This window comes from Balaenoptera acutorostrata, chromosome 10 (genome assembly GCF_949987535.1).
Source record: "Balaenoptera acutorostrata chromosome 10, mBalAcu1.1, whole genome shotgun sequence".
NCBI classification, from domain to species: Eukaryota; Metazoa; Chordata; class Mammalia; order Artiodactyla; family Balaenopteridae; genus Balaenoptera; species Balaenoptera acutorostrata.
In genome coordinates, this window is record NC_080073.1 from 102264981 (window position 1) to 102281246 (window position 16266).

The window sequence follows — 16266 nt, forward strand, 5'->3', positions numbered from 1 at the left end:
TTGCTTCAGTAAACTGTCATGAGGTATGTAAAGCTGAGAGAGGAACCCCACCCTCCAGGATGCCGTGAGGAGATGCAAAGGAATGGAATGGGAAAAGCCCAATGCTAATAGTCGATAAGTAGAGATTTTAGTCTTTTCTACTTCTAGACACGTCCTTTAAAAAATCTTTTAGGGCTTCCCACTGGTGCAGTGGTTGAGGATCCGCCTGCCAATGCAGGGGACACGGGTTCGAGCCCTGGTCTGGGAAGATCCCACATGCCGCGGAGCAACTAGGCCCGTGAGCCACAACTACTGAGCCTGCGCGTCTGGAGCCTGTGCTCCGCAACAAGAGAGGCCGCGATAGCGAGAGGCCCGCGCACCGCGATGAAGAGTGGCCCCCGCTCGCCGCAACTGGAGAAAGCCCTCACACAGAAACGAAGACCCAACACAGCCAAAAATAAATAAATAAATAAATAAAAATTAAAAAAAAAATCTTTTAAATTCTTTTCACCTTGGGTCTGCTAAAGTGAGGTGACATCTATACTCCCTACCTTAAATAATGTGTGTAGTCAGAGGACTGGGACCCCTGATTTGATGTTGTCCCCATTAATATATTTACGTAAAGAGAAAGAACACGAAAGCTGCGGTGGCTGCAGCGAATTTGTTCTGCTGTTGCTTCCTCCAGGGTGTCTCACTACAGACGCGCAAGCATATGTAAATAAGAATATTTAAATAAGCATTAGAATATTGATGGCCATTACTATCATTGTTATTTAATGGGAACATTCCTGTCCTTTTCTATAATTGCTTTGACAATTAAGGTAACTGTTCAGGGACTTGTGAATACCTTTTCCTGATAATTAATCCTAGATGTCACTTTTAGAAATACAATTTTTAAATTGTTAAAATTTTTTTTGCAAATAAAACTTGGACCATAAGTCAGAATGTGACATACATTGAGCAGAACCTTAAAAAAAAAAAAAAACTCTCATTTATGCATATTTGAGAATATTTGAGAATATTTATCAAACCTGAAAATGCATCATCAAGCCCAACATCAGTGCTTTACTTCAGAGAGAATCAAATATGTCTACCCATTGTTTATATATGGAAAGAAGGTAATGAAGATTTGGGGCTAATAAGTATTTGTATTCACTAACAGGTGTTTAATTATTTGCAAAGCTGTTTCATAGTATTAAATTGGAGGAAAGCTGAAATATTGTTTTAATTTCTGCTCATCAGTTCTAAGTGCAATCGAACTAGGACCTGGTTCATAGCATGTCTCGATTCACCTATGGTACAAATCAGTTTAAGAGAATATTGGAATAAAGTATAGCTCACTGTTCTGATTTGTTCTTAGCATCCACACGTGGTTTTCATGGAAGTTTCCAGGTCAGTATATTTACCGGTGTTTCTCCATAGATTGCAAAATTGGGAAATCTTCTAGAGTTAAAAGAAGACCACTGCAACAGACTCATTGAAGAAAATGACAAGTATCAAAGACATTTAGGCAACTTAATAAATAAGGTACACATTTTCTTACATAAATATTTGTCTTTTTAAAACTGTGTGAAATATTAAAACGATAGAATTTTGGTGCTAAAAAGGATCTGAGGGATGATGTAATACATTTGTATTGATTCCTTTCACTTCATAATGACCTTCCATTAGCCTTTTAGCTGAAAGCTGGCAAAGAACATTGTGTGTATCTGTCCTTGTGCTGTCAGCACTTTCAGGTCTTAGTATTACTGCTTCATGTTGAGGGTCACTCTAAATCTTGCCAACATAGTGTGCTAGTTTACCTTTTGAAAACTGCATGAACTTTAACCACGTGGACTGAAAGCCTGGGTTGAGACCCACACCACGTGCAGGGATCACAGTTGACTTGCTGCTACAGTTGTCCGCTTTTTGACACTTCACTTTTTCTGCATGATGAACAGGCACATTACAATTCTATTTGTATTCATATTCCTGATTTCAAAATGTAAGGAAGATGTTCTGCCTATTGTAAAACTTTCATTCATGGGAGCCATATAATTGAACTTCAACTTGTACAGATTCTTAAAAAGCAAAATTAAATAAATATCCTAGAATTTATCACAGAATAATTGTTTTAGCTAATGTTTTTCAAGGTTACATCATACGAAGAAATTATCGAATGTGCTGACCGAAGGCTCATGATATCGAACTCCCAGATTGCACAGTAAGTTGAAAAAGCTTAATTTTTAATTTTGTAAACGTTTGCTGATATTTAGCTCCCTGGCTTGCTAAGTTCATTTTTTAGACTCCTAGAAAGAGGAAAATGTGCTGTTTTGTAAGTCAAGACCATTCTTCAATGATATATTTAGTGTGCCTAGTGTCTGGACTACTTGAACAAGCAGAATTTCATCTTCCTTTCTCAGAACTCCCTTTGACTTGGGGGTCGGGGGAGCGAGGTTAAGAAATTACAGAGAAACATCCGAGAATTTTAGAGGATATTACCATGGTATTCAAGTAAAGTAACATTGCTATGCTTAGAATTTATTCACAAAAGTTTTTGAATGCACCCCAAATGAAACATATCAAGTACCAAATAAACTTTCTCATTAGAATGAGATTCAGGAACTGCCCTGGTGACGCAGTGGTTAAGAATCCGCCTGCCAATGCAGGGGACACGGGTTCGATCACTGGTCTGGGAAGATTCCACATGCCACAGAGCAACTAAGCCCATGTGCCACAACTACTGAGCCTGTGCTCTAGAGCCCGTGAGCCACAGCTACTGAGCCCACGTGCTGCAACTACTGAAGCTCATGCGCCTAGAACCCATGCTCCGCAACAAGAAAAGCCACCGCAATGAGAAGCCCGTGCACCACAACGAAGAGTAGCCCCCGCTCACCGCAACTAGAGAAAGCCTGCGCACAGCGGCGAAGACCCAACGCAGACAAAAAAAAAATAATAATAATAATAATTTGAGTTGCTTGGAAAGAATTCCAGATTCCCATAAAGCAAGATGGATGGATGATGTATAGAGAACTAGACCACCATGAAATTTATCTACTCAAATCCTCCAATGAAATTAGCAAAATGTTAGCCTAGAAAAGTCCATTTTAGTCATAAAATTCAGTTGTTTTTTCTTTCAGTTTAGAAGAGAGAAATAAACATTTGGAAGATTTAATTAGAAGGCCCAGAGAGAGAGCCAGAAAACTAAGGTAAGTTGTTTCTTTTTCTAAATAATAATATCTTTAACTTTAGAATATATGCATAACAATGTTATACATTTTAAAAAAAAACCCTTTTCCTTATCTCAGTTTAATATAAATTATATAAAAGTGCTTGGTATTTTGCCTAGCATAAAATAGTTTCTTTGATAGATGTTTTTTGTAGGACCTGAATTGGAAAGCCTGGTTACCTGCTCTCATGGAACTTATGATTATCTCTAAGAAAAATACTATACAGATTATGAGCTAAGATTTTGTCTACAATAAAACAGCTTACCCTGATGTAAATATATAGCAGACCAGATCTTATGATCAGATTTTCTTACACTAATGTGAAACCTTATAATCCGTTATTTTAGAAGACTCTCAACTCTCAGTATTTGATGCTACAAGGTATATGTACAAACCCTATGGGGTTGATTCAGACCACAGCAGGATGTTAAAATGGGACTCTTCCTGACCTACTTCTTAAGATACTAATTAAATATTTACCGATTCCCAAAATCGAGTGAGTGAGTTTGCCCGATGTGCAGAGGTTCTGAGGGAAATTTCAAAGAACCTTTTTCATGACTCATATCCCTTGACCAGATCCAGTATATGAAACGTCTGGAGTGTGGGGAAAATTGCAGAAGAGATTTCTTTGACTCTGTCGTGTCATGAGCTCCCGTCAACCCCAAGTCATTCTACCTCTTTTACCTAAAGCCTTGTGAGGGGTCTCTGGGAGATCACCTAAGGAACTTTGAAATGTGTTTCCTAAACACATTTAGGAAAGGGAGGATCAGTGACGGAGAAAATTAAAGCAAGGTGTGGCAGGCAGCATGACAGAGGGGCTGAGTTGGGTGGCCTGTTCTCCCTGAGCTTGTCATCAGGACAAAGAATGTCTGTGACAGTTTCTTAAGAACCATGCAGGTGAGATCTGAGTCATCTTGGGCCCGGCTGAAGGCTGCCTGGTGGGATGCCAGCAGCAAGAAGTGGAAAGGGAGCAGCACATTCTTAGGGGCTGGTGCAGCAGTACCAGGTGACCACCGGAAGAGAGATGCCTCAGCCTGGGCCCAGGGAACTGTAGGGCAGGGGTCCCTGGCGGTGGCAAGCTCCAAAAGAAAGAGTCAGCCAATCCCAGAGACTGTGAAGCCACCCAGCCAAGTAAAAGTATCTTATTGCTTTACTTCTCCGCCCTCCTTCTGCAAAGGGAGGAGGTGGGGAGTGAGGAGGGCGCAGACACTGACCTTCAGGGGCAGGCAGTGTCCACCAACTACAAGCCTTAGCTGAAGGAGACGGATGAGAAGTTCTCCTGAGTGAAGGTTAAAGGACCGATTAATATTTAACACGGGGCATCGAACTGAACTGAGCTGTGCTTAATCCTTCACAGTGAGGGCTGATTGTTACCTTAGAGCAAAAAAAATCACTGGGCCTGCTGCCTATTCAGCCAACAGCAAAGGGGAAGAGCTCCCCTGAGTGAAAAAAGGCTAAAGTAGGGACTTCCCTGGCTGTCCAGTGGTTAAGACTCTGAGCTCCCACTGCAGGGCACGTGGGTTTGGTCCCTGGTTGGGGAACTAAGATCCCACATGCCAGGGATCCCATGTGCCATGTGGTGTGGCCAAAAAAACCCCCAAAAACCCAAAAAATTTAAAAAAAGGCTAAAGTGGGGAGCAGACATGAAAGTTGCATTTTCATTATATCGTGGGTCATGACTGTTCCGAATACCATTTGCAAATACAACTATGTTTTGAAAATCAAAAGCCTTTAGCAGGTTTACACTATTGTTTGCAAAGTGATAGTTTAACTATGATTTTCTCCCTAATATGAAAGAATATGATCTGATGCCTGGCATATTACAGATGCTCAGTAATCACTAGTTTAAACTGAATGTGAATCTTCTCTGAGTTGCTGAAAGAAACTGTGGAATATTTTTTTCTGGCATTATTTTACAATAAGAAAATTTGCTTCTAAATTCACACATTTCACTAGTTCAGATATTTGTGTACTTATACTTGGCCTATCTTCACAGTAGATTTGAGGCCCATTTATATAGACTTAGAGTGGCCTTGAAGCAAAGGTGTGAGGTGGAGTGGAAGAGCTCTCAGGCCCTTTCTAGCTGAGAAGACCGTTTCTTAGAGAACTTCAGACTCACATCAGCCTTCAGCCCCGCACCATCCACAAGCCTCCCCTTGACCGATGGGCCTCAGTGAAGTCAGCACGCAAACACGCACCATCCACGAGCCTCCCCTTGACCGATGGGCCTCAGTCAAGTCGGCACGCAAACACACTTTAGACCACCTCTGCATCGTCTCAAAATTCTGGTGCTGCTTTTGCCAGTTGTCTTTAGAAGTGGAAACAGTGAGAAATAGGGAGAGAAAAGTGAGCACTTTAACAGTCTCAGATGTCTTGTTTTGGCCTCTAGTTCTTTTTTTTTGGCCTCTAGTTCTTTATCACTTCAAGGAGATTCATTAGGTTTTCAAGTCATAGCCAGAATCTTATCCTAAGTAAATCTAGGAGAATGTTAAAACATAACAATACTGAGGCTCAATATTTTTATTTAATTGCAGTTGAGAATGATCCATGTTTTACATATTGAAAAACTTTATCTTAATCTTTTAGGGTCTCATAGTTCTATCCCAAATGAGTTTCTCTTTGAAAAGTGAGGAAAAGAAAATTTTAAATAATGGCTTCCTTGTTCACTATGTTCTCTATTTTAGTCCTCCTCACCACCACCCGCCATTTGTTTGTTTGTTTGTTTTACATTATTCTGTTTCTGTTTCCTGCAGACTGAGAAGTGATCCGAAGTCCATGACCGTGGTAGGTCATACTGATGATAATTATAAAGAATGCTATATTCCCATGTAATTGTCAAATTACACAAAATTAAATATGAGTTCCTGAAGTTATGTTTCAGTAATGTTCAGCTTAGCTTTCCCCTCTGCCCTCAGATGAGGGCCTCTTTTGCCTCTGATTGTAGTTGGTTCTGTAACTGGAAGCCTTAATTTCATCCCCATGGCTACTGCTTCATGTCGGGGCCTCATCGTTTTCATCTGGCCTGTCACAGTCGTCTGCTTGCTCGTGGCTCCGCCTCCAGTTGGCTCCACCCTCCACGGAGTAGACAGAGTGGCTGTGCAGAAGCAAAACCTGGTTATGCTCCTGCCCTACATGAGACCCTTCAGTGCTTCCCAGGTGCATTCAGAACCAAATCCAGCTCCTTAGCTGGCATAGAGGTCCTCTGTGGTCTAGCCCTCGCCTTCCTATCCAGGCTTCTCGTTCACTGCTTCCTCCTTCTCATCATACACCCCAACCATATCTAACACTTGCAATGTTTTGCACATGCCGTGTTACCTTTGTGCCTTCTGGCTGCTGCCCGGGTAGCTCCCCAACCTGGAATGCTGTCTCCCAACCCCTTTTCTCCCCGTTCCTTCAGTTCCCGCCTCACAGACACCTGCCAGCGGGGGCTCCACCTGCTCCGTGAAGCCTTTCCCACCCAAGCAGAGCTGACTTGCTTCCTCCCGTGCGTCCTCATTGTACCCTCTGATAAAATAGCACCTATGATGTGTCATTACAGTTCTCTGCTTGCACATCCCCTGACCTCACTAGAGCTCTTCTAGTGCAGGAATTCTCATATTCATTTTGGCATGCCCCAAGCACCTATCCCATAATAGGTACTAAATAGGAGTCAAATATTAGACAGACTCGGGACCCAGGCCCAATGCTATACTTGCTGGAGTAATTCCTAGTAGAAGATACACCTGCTGCCGCCCTGTCCCACGTCAGGCCATGAGTATGGGTTCATGAATACCATGGCCCATTTGTGACACAGCTTTGCAGAAGAGGGGGTACAGTCAAAGGGCCTGTCTCTATCTGTCCCACTGAGATGCAGCTGTTGTAATAGTTGAGTTATGAGGACACCTTAATACTACCAATTCTTAGTTATGCTCTGCTGGTGAGTCACTTCATGAATTGTTCAGATCCTTGCTTCTGTTCCTTTTTCTTCATTCTGCCAGCTGGCAACCAAACCAAGGAAGATGAAACTCAACCAACCTTGCTCCTTGTCATATTCCTTAATAGGAAAAAGGTTGAAACAAACAAAAATATGGATTAAAATATAGTATTAGTATTATCTGTGGAGTTTATCTATCTGTAGGTTTTCCTTGTGCCCCTTTTCCATATGTAATCGAGAACTCGCTGCTTATGGAATAGGAATTCCATATGTAATCAAGAGTCAGCTCTTCTGTCCCTGAATGTCTATCCTGAAAACTGAAGAAACAATTTTTTCCTTTCATTTTTATATGCCAGATATCTTAGAAGGAAATAGAAATGATTTAGATTAAACAGGACTGAAGATTAACAATTAATCATTTTTGTTAACCACACCAGGAGGAGAGTCATTACTAAGTATAGCACCCAGATCCATAGATACAAGTGATACATTAAAATCTGTATAAGTGGTGAAATTTTACATTCCAAAAAATGTGATTACTATTCTTCTAATTTCTTCCATGATCAAACGTATTCTAATATAACATAAACAATTGAATACAGTGGCTTCTTTTCCAAATATCTGTCAATTTTCATTCTCACAGAACACCACTCCTATATTGCCAGGCCTTTAGTAACATATGAAAATTTCCTGTGTCTCACCCCAAATTTTTTTTCCTCTCTGGGCAGGCAGGTTCTTCCTACTATCAACCAAATTTAAAAAGACACTAACACTGAAATCCCTTGGAATTAAAACCCAGGTGAAAGGAGGTTTCACCCTTATAACTTCCACCTTAACATAGTTTTGAGGAATTAGTTCTGAGTTTAAACAAAGAAACCAGAGATAGCTAATTTTGTAAGATGTATCAGAAAAATGAATGTACATAACATATTATCCTTTTGATAAATCCCAGCGCCAGGATGAAAGTATAATTATTGAATCAAGATATACCTTGAATGGAAGGGAAGAAATTATTTTATCTCACTGAAATTAGTTTTGCACTTAAATTAGTCAGGTAAGTGCAAGAGGGAAATATTGGAGAATCTATAGCTGGCCCCAAAGGAAGTGCTGAATAAATAAAAGCTATTACTATTGATGTTATTTTTGTTGAGGAATTCTATAAGATACATTTTATTATGAATTTTGAAGCAAAATTTGTTAATTTCTCAAATTCAAAAAGTTGTGATATGGTTTAAGACAAACCATGAGAAATGCACAGTAAGTTGCAGCTATATTAGTGTTTCATTTGAAAAATTAAGCCCTGAAAGCTTTGGAAGTGATTCAGGTTTTAAAAAGAGACATTATTATTAGTTTCATGGAATTCTCTAGGGAAAGTTAAGATATGATAGGAGGAAGACAAACATTAAGATGGCTAATGCGGGGGGAATTCTCTGGTGTTCCAGTTGTTAAAAATCCACCGTCCAATGCAGGGGACGCGGGTTCGATCCCTGGTTGGGGAACTAAGATCCCACATGCCGCGGGGCAACTAAGCCTACGCGCCACAACTAGAGAGAAGCCTGCGTACCACAACAAAGAGCCCGTGCACTGCAACGAAGGATCCCACGTACCTCAATGAAGATCCTGCGTGCCGCATCTAAGACCTGACACAGCCCCCCCGCCAAAAACAAACAAACAAAAAGATGGATAGTGCAGCGTGTGGAATGTGGAACATGGTGAAATCGTTGGACTGGAAGGATTAACACAGTTTGTCCGCAAGCAGGGCTGTGTGCATAAGTGCTACGTTTGCCATGTGCGCTATTAGACATTTATGACCTTTTACCAAAAGGTTGTCTCACAGTGAACGTACCTCCTTTGGCGCACGGCTCAAGGATGCAGCATCTAAGCCAGTGCTTCTTGCAATAAACATTTAGTGACGTGCAATAAACCACGTGACAGCCTCTGTGTTAGAAGCCAAAGGTACAACGAAAAACCAGGCAGAGATCACCAAGGACCATGTAATCTAGTGGGGGAGATAGATAAATGACTCTTTCTTAGATTGGTGCATGGGTCTAACTGTCAGGGGTGCTCTAGAAGCATAGATGAAATGGCCCTGGACTAGGTGAGAAAACCTCAGGGCAGATTTTACAGAAATAATGACACCTGAGCCAGATCTTCATCACTGACTTGGTATTCCCCAGGTAGATAGAAGAGGAAGCTCTTCCCACACAGCACAGAGGCCTGAGGTATCCTGTGATACTCTCTGAACCACAAGTAAAATCTAAAACCCATGTCCTTCATGTGGCAGGAGAGGAAGGTGATCGTGAATTGTCTCATGTGCTTTGTGAAGAAGCGCGAACTTTGTCCTGAGAAGCTCTGAAGGCTTTTAAGTGGAGGAATGATGGGGTCCATTATGCATTTTGAGGGAATTCCCTGGCAGTCCAGTGGTTAGGATTCCAAGCTTTCACTGCCGGGGGCCTGGGTTCCATCCCTGGTCAGAGAACTGAGATCCTGCAAGCCGCGTGGCCAAAAAAAAAAGAATTATGGGACTTCCCTGGTGGCGCAGTGGTTGAGAATCTGCCTGCCAATGCAGGGGACACGGGTTCAAGCCCTGGTCCAGGAAGATCCCACATGCCGTGGAGCAATTAAGCCCGTGCGCCACAACTACTGAGCCTGCGTGCCACAACTACTGAAGCCCACGCACCTAGAGCCCGTGCTCCACAACGAGAAGCCACCACAATGAGAAGCCCATGCACTGCAATGAAGAGTAGCCCCCGCTCGCCCCAACTAGAGAAAGCCTGCGTGCAGCAACGAAGACCTAATGCAGCCAAAAATAAATAAATAAATAAATTTTTAAAAAAATTATGCGTCTTGAAAGATCACCCTAATAGTGATATAAAGGGTAGGTTGATGGTGGGTGATGCTAGAATCAAAAGTACCAGATAAGATACTGCTATAGTGCTCCATGCAAGAAAAACCGAGACCAGAAACTAAAATAGTGACAGAGGAAATAATGAGGAAGTTATGGATGCAAAGTGATTTCAAAGGCAAAGTGAAAAGGATAGGTAATTGTTAGCTATGGGAGTGAAGGGCGAGGAGTCTGGGAGTGAAGGGGGAGGGGTCTAGGAAGCCTGGCACAGGTCTGGGTGGTCGTCTTCACAGAGGTAGAGAACACAGGAGGGACCACTAGTTTGCGGGAAAGATAGGATGAGGGCGAGATTGCTGTGAAACACCCGGGACATATTTAATAAGCAGTTAAATATATGCTGAGAAGGATCCAGTGGTCAGGGAGGTTCTGAAGACAACGAGGAGAGAAGGGTCATTGATGACCGAGGTCTCAGAGGCGGAAAGAGGGCCTCGGGTCCCCAGAACAGCGTAGGTTCAGACACCCCTCCGTCTGAGACTGGAGGTTAGGAAGGCAGCTCTGAGCTGTGCATGGTGTTGGAGACCCTGGCGGAAAGCTTGGCCCTCTTCCTGCAGGAGGAGGCTGGTGGGAGAGGCGAGGGTCTGAAATAGCCACAGCCCCTGCTCTCAGGGAGCAGAGCGCGGGCTCTCGCCACGGGGTACTAGGAGGAGGTGCAGTTTCCTCTCCACCTCACCGTTCCTCTATTTTTATCCACTTTCTTCTCCTCCCCCCTTGTTCCTTGTTTCCCTGACTGTGACCTATCGCATCTTCTTGAGGACTTGCTCCATCGATCATTCTTACTCTCTCACACCTTTAATTTACAATTCTTTATTGAATTCTTACCCTAGCCTTAAAAAAATCCTTCCTGCAACCCTCTTTTCCTCTGAAGCTATCACGTCTTATCTTAACCAAGTCTTTATTGAATTTGTTACAATATCGCTTCTGTTTTAAGTTTTGGTTTTTTGGCCCAGAGTCTTGTGGGATCTTAGCTCCCCGACCAGGGATCCAACCGGCACCCACTGCATTGGAAGATGAGTCCCAACCACTGGACCGCCAGGGAAGTCCTGTGATTCATAGTGTTTCTGATAAATATTTTTCCATATTGCTGGTCTCAACATGCTGCTCTCATTTTTAAAGACTGCATGATATTTCATTATATATAATTGAAATAACTTATTGAATTATAGTTTGTGGACAGGGTTTCCAGTTCTTACTGGTAGTCCAGAACTCACTGCCTTACATGCTCTGGCCCCAAATTACGTGCGTGTGCCTTTGCCCACGTGGTTTCCTTGTCCTAGAATGCCCTTTCCTGCCCTAAGTAAACTCTCTTCTCCACCTCCACCACCCAGCTCCTCATATTTGAAACATGTGCATCTTTCAAGGCTTAATCGAAATGTCACCTTCCTCCTTATCTGAAAGTAATACGTATCTCTTCTATCTATGACTTTCTAAGGGTTCTTAGCACGTTCTTCCCTAAATTATAGCTCGTGGGTGATATCAGGCTGCAGCACAAAGAGCACTCGACATGGAATCATAAGACTTAGGTTCCAGGGCTTCCCTGGTGGTTCAGTGGTTGAGTCCACCTGCCAATGCAGGGGACGTGGGTGTGAGCCCTGGTCCGGGAAGATCCCACATGCCTTGGAGCGACTGGGCCTATGCACCACAACAACTGAGCCTGCGCTCTAGAGCCCGCGTGCTACAACTACTGAAGCCCACATGCCACAACTACTGAAGCCCGTGCGCCTAGAGCCCGTGCTCTGCAACAGAAGCCACTGCAATGAGAAGCCCACGCACCACAACGAAGAGTAGCCCCCGCTCGCCGCAACTAGAGAAAGCCCGTGCGCAGCAACGAAGACCCAACGCAGCCAAAAATCAATGTCAAAATGTCAGTATTTTGTACATTATGTCTATAGTTAAAAGACTGTAACATTTGCCTGTGTAAATATAACTCCTGGGATGAGTGAGTGGGAGGTAAGCTGTGAAACTGGTCAGGGATCGTCCCGTATTTCGGAAGCCCAAGCTTGCAGCAGCAACTAGAATACACGTGTAAGACATCCTAGTCAGCACCCTATGGTGAAAAGTCGACCGTTGTGTAGCACAGTTGGGGATTCCTATAGGGCCAAGGTCAAATATGTTACGAGAAGAGAATTTTCAAGATTTCACAGCACAGCTACCCCACTGATGGGTTCCAGTTCGGTTTGGACTAGAGGAATTGAACATCCCTAATTGAAGAAATTGGCGCTGGAAGAATAGTGTTTCGGGAAACTCCGTTTTCTCCCTCCTGTGTTCCTCCCTACTCTCACTCCCTGACCACATTCACAACACCTCTGACGCGGGTGCGTGCTGGGTTTTCCCCCCACAAGCTATTCTCTGCGACACCAGCTGGGGGTCCCACAATTTAACTCAATCCGGACACTACCTGAAGGTAGCATCAGATCCCACAAGACTGCTCCCGCCCACTTCAGATGCTAATGGCAAGTCCTGGTTGTCGCCTGTGCCTCTAATAGATCAGCTGTAAGTCAGAGGTTCCCATGACCCCTTCCTCCGAGTCCATTAATTTGCTAGAGCAGCTCACAGAGCTCAGGGAAACACAGACATTTAACAGTTTATTAAAGGATATAGATGAACAGCCAGATAAAGAGAGACATAAGGTGAGGTCTGGGAGGGTCCTGAGGACAGGATCTTCTGTCCCCCTGGAGTTGGGGTGTGTCCCCCTTCTAGTACTTGGATCTGTTCACCAACCTAGAAGCTCCCTGAATTCTGTACTTTGAGAATTTCTACGGAGGCTTCCTGACATCATCATGATTAAGCATTAACTTCATTTCCAGCCTCTCTACCCTCTCTGGAGAATGGAGGGTGGGGATGAAAATTCTAAGCCAAGCAGTGAGGTGGAAGGAAAACCAGGAGAGTATGTTATCCTCCAGCCTCGAGAAACAGGTGTTAAAAAAGGGGGTGGAGGGACTTCCCTGGTGGTCCAGGGGGTAAGACTCTGCGCTCCCATTTCAGGGGGCCCAGGTTCGATCCCTGGTCGGGGAATTAGATCCCGCACGCATACCGCAACTAAGATCGATCCCGCATGCACACCGCAACTAAGATCCTGCATGCTGCAGCTAAGACCCAATGCAGCCAAAATAAATAAATAAATATTAAAGAAAAAACAAACAAAACTTTTAAAAGCGGGGAGGGGGGCTCAGATGAGGACTTTCGGATTCAGCAAGATGAGATATGTTAGTGCAGTGGTGAAAATAACAGCCCAGTGGAATAAATGGAGAAGAAAATCGAGAGGTGAGATAGGGAAGTTTTACTGTGTCTGAGGCAGAGAAGCGAGGCTCTTGCTGAGGGTACCAGCGGCCACGGGAGAATTTTTTTTTTTTTTTACTTTTTGGCCACACCGCGAAGCATGTGGGATCTTAGTTCCCCAACCAGAAATTGAACCCACGCCCCCTGCAGTGGGAGCGCTGAGTCTTAACCGTTGGACCACCAGGGAAGTCCCAGAATTTTGTTTTTTAAGATGGGCAATATTATAGTATATTTGTATGTGGACGGGAGCGATGAATTGGAGAAGTAGAAATTTATTATGAGGTAGAGGAGAGATGGCTATTTTCAAAATCGCACGGTTTTGAGCAGGAGATGAGATCCAATCCACAAATGATGGCCGACCTTTGACAGGCCCATAGAAGTTTTTTCTTGGAACAGAAAGGAGGGCAGAGCATGAGTGTACAGTTGGAGGAAAGCGGTGAATGTGATTTTGTCTGTTCTTTTCCAGGAAATACGAGCTGAGCAAGCGTGGGCAGGGGAGTCTGTGAGTTGTGAAGGAAGAGGACCAGGTTGGGGACAGTCTCCCCTCCCAACCCCCCCCCCCCCATAGTATTCCTTTTACATAAAGATCACAAAAGAATGTTTTTCTTTCAGAAGTAAAGTACCAAAACCATAACTCTTCTTTTTAGCCCTTGCTAGGTGAAAGAACACAGAAGTCTTTGCTGGCATATAACAAACACAACTTTTTTTTTTGCTTGACAGTTTTTCATTTCTTATTAGGTCTACAAATGAAGTTAGATTGCAAATTTGTGGGGAAAGATGTCACTTATAATATAACAAATTCAACAGATATTTTCTGAGTTACCACTGGTGTCAGGCGCTGTTCTATAACATTGACTAAAGGCACAAAGATCCCTCAAGTGTGACAGACAGGAGACGTAATAAACTATATATTGTGTTAGAAGATAAAAAGTGCTATAAAAAAAAAGAGAATAGAGAGAAGAAATTGAGAGTACAAGGGAGGGGCTGGGGATTGTAATTTTAAACCGGGAGTGAGGGTGAGCCTCACTGAGGGGGTGACTGTTGAGCAAAGGTTTAAGGACATGAGGAAGTTCCTTAGCTACTGGGTTACCTGGGGGAACACCCAGAACAAAAACTGGGGCTTAGCAGACACAGTTGCTAATGATGCTGAGGGAAATCTTAAGAAATTAAAGAAAAAGAAAGCTCTGCTCTTACAAATTCCAAGGAAGTAAAATGACAGAAGTGGAGAGTCAATTGTGGGTTTGCCTGAGCTGTAAGAATGAGAATAACCAGGATGTAGTATATTTCTGGAAAACACAGATCTTCAAGGAGATAAGTGCAGAGGTGAGAAAGAAAAAACATGGAGAGGGGCACCCAGCAAAGAGGAGAGCTCTGGATGGGCACCCAGGGAACGCTGCTCATTACAGGGAGAATGGAGATCACAGTAGTGCAGAGTTTGTGGGCACCAAGATCAGGGCAAGGATTTTACTTCCCTGGGCTACTGTTTTTGATTTTTGTACTAATTGGACAGTCACACAGGTCTCTCTCTGTTTTCTGTTTGTACGTTTTCATTTTCACATCAGTCCCGTCCTGAGCAGGCACACTTTGTCCCTGTTGCCCCTTTAGGGGCTGGCTGTCTAAAATTCAAGTCCCAAATAAAATCTATTAGTAATCATTTAATAATAAAACTGGAGTGGAAGTCCCAGTTTAAGCCTAAACTGGATTATCCTTATATGTTCAGGCTCTATCTAAACATGTTCTGAGAACTGAAGAGACAGGCCTACTAGGAATCTCTTTAACATAAGGAATGAGAATCTTCTCTGCCAGAAACCAGCCCTCTGAAGGGAAAAGAGAGTCAGGGAGACAGCCCTGGTCCAGTGAAAGAGAGAAGAGGTGATTCTGAGTATACAGCATGATTACATGTATATATCTCCTACTGCAGTCCACAGCAGATTCTTCCCGGTGCTGGGAGACAGCAGCAAGTTAAATAGTAGGACGTGTTTTTCAAAAAAACCTGTCAGGCATCAGGAGCTCAGAGCAGGTCTGATTTGAAACTCATGGAAAAGAAAGTGCCTCAAAGTTGGGGAGGGAGAGTCTTCCACGCCAGTAGAGAGCTCAGCAAAGTTCAGCCACATCAAACTGGCGTGCGCAGTCGGGATGTCTTTCGCACAGAGTGGCAGCTTTGGTAGCCGTGCGCAAGCGTGGAGGCAGCAGCTAAGTGGGAGGAGCCTTCTCAGGGAGCCCCTCCCCTTCTGCCAGGTGCCTTAGGAGCAGCAGCGGTGGCGGCCCTGGTGGAGCGAAGCTGAGTTGGTTCAGCCCAGCGCTGTCAGGTTTAGCAGACAGAATTAGATGGTGCCTGCAGCAGCCACAAGCTGCCTTTCCAGGGGCCCCAGGGCAAGGAGGCCTTGAGCAGAGCCAGTGCAGGAGTAGAGCAGCAGAGGTCCTAGGCCAGTGGAGCACGCAGTCTGGAATCAGACTGCCAGGTTCAAATCTTGCATCTGTCATTGACTAGCTTTTTTTTTTTTTTAATTAATTTATTTATTTTTGTCTGTGATGGGTCTTCGTTTCTGTGCGAGGGCTTTCTCTAGTTGCGGCGAGCGGGGGCCACTCTTCATCGCGGTGCGCGGGCCTCTCACTATCGTGGCCGCTCTTGTTGCGGAGCACAGGCTCCAGACGCGTAGGCTCAGTAGCTGTGGCTCACGGGCCTAGTTGCTCCGCGGCATGTGGGATCCTCCCAGACCAGGGCTCGAACCCGTGTCCCCTGCATTGGCAGACAGATTCTCAACCACTGCGCCACCAGGGAAGCCCCCATTTACTAGCTTTTAAGCCTTGGGGAAGTTACAAAACTTTCTGTGTCTCAGTTTTCTTCCCAGTAAATAATACCCAGCTCATAAGGATTTTCAGAGATTAAATGACAGGAATTGGCAATAGTAAGCACACCATGTGTTAGCTTATTTGTTTTATCATCCGTATGACAGCTCACGCTGGTCTAGCGCAACAGTACC

At 43.9% G+C, this 16266-nt stretch overlaps 1 protein-coding gene across 1 annotated transcript in view; it reads left to right on the forward strand.

Annotated features, from left to right (window-relative positions):
* Positions 1 to 6049, forward strand: part of CAGE1 (cancer antigen 1) — a 30163-nt gene extending 24114 nt beyond the window's left edge. The window contains exons 6-9 of the mRNA XM_057555782.1: positions 1402 to 1506; positions 2112 to 2182; positions 3099 to 3167; positions 5942 to 6049. Of these exons, the coding sequence (XP_057411765.1) occupies positions 1402 to 1506; positions 2112 to 2182; positions 3099 to 3167; positions 5942 to 6020 (324 nt within the window). The 3' untranslated portion in view covers positions 6021 to 6049. The remainder of the gene's footprint in view (positions 1 to 1401; positions 1507 to 2111; positions 2183 to 3098; positions 3168 to 5941) is intronic.
* The last annotated feature ends 10217 nt before the right edge of the window (positions 6050 to 16266 follow it).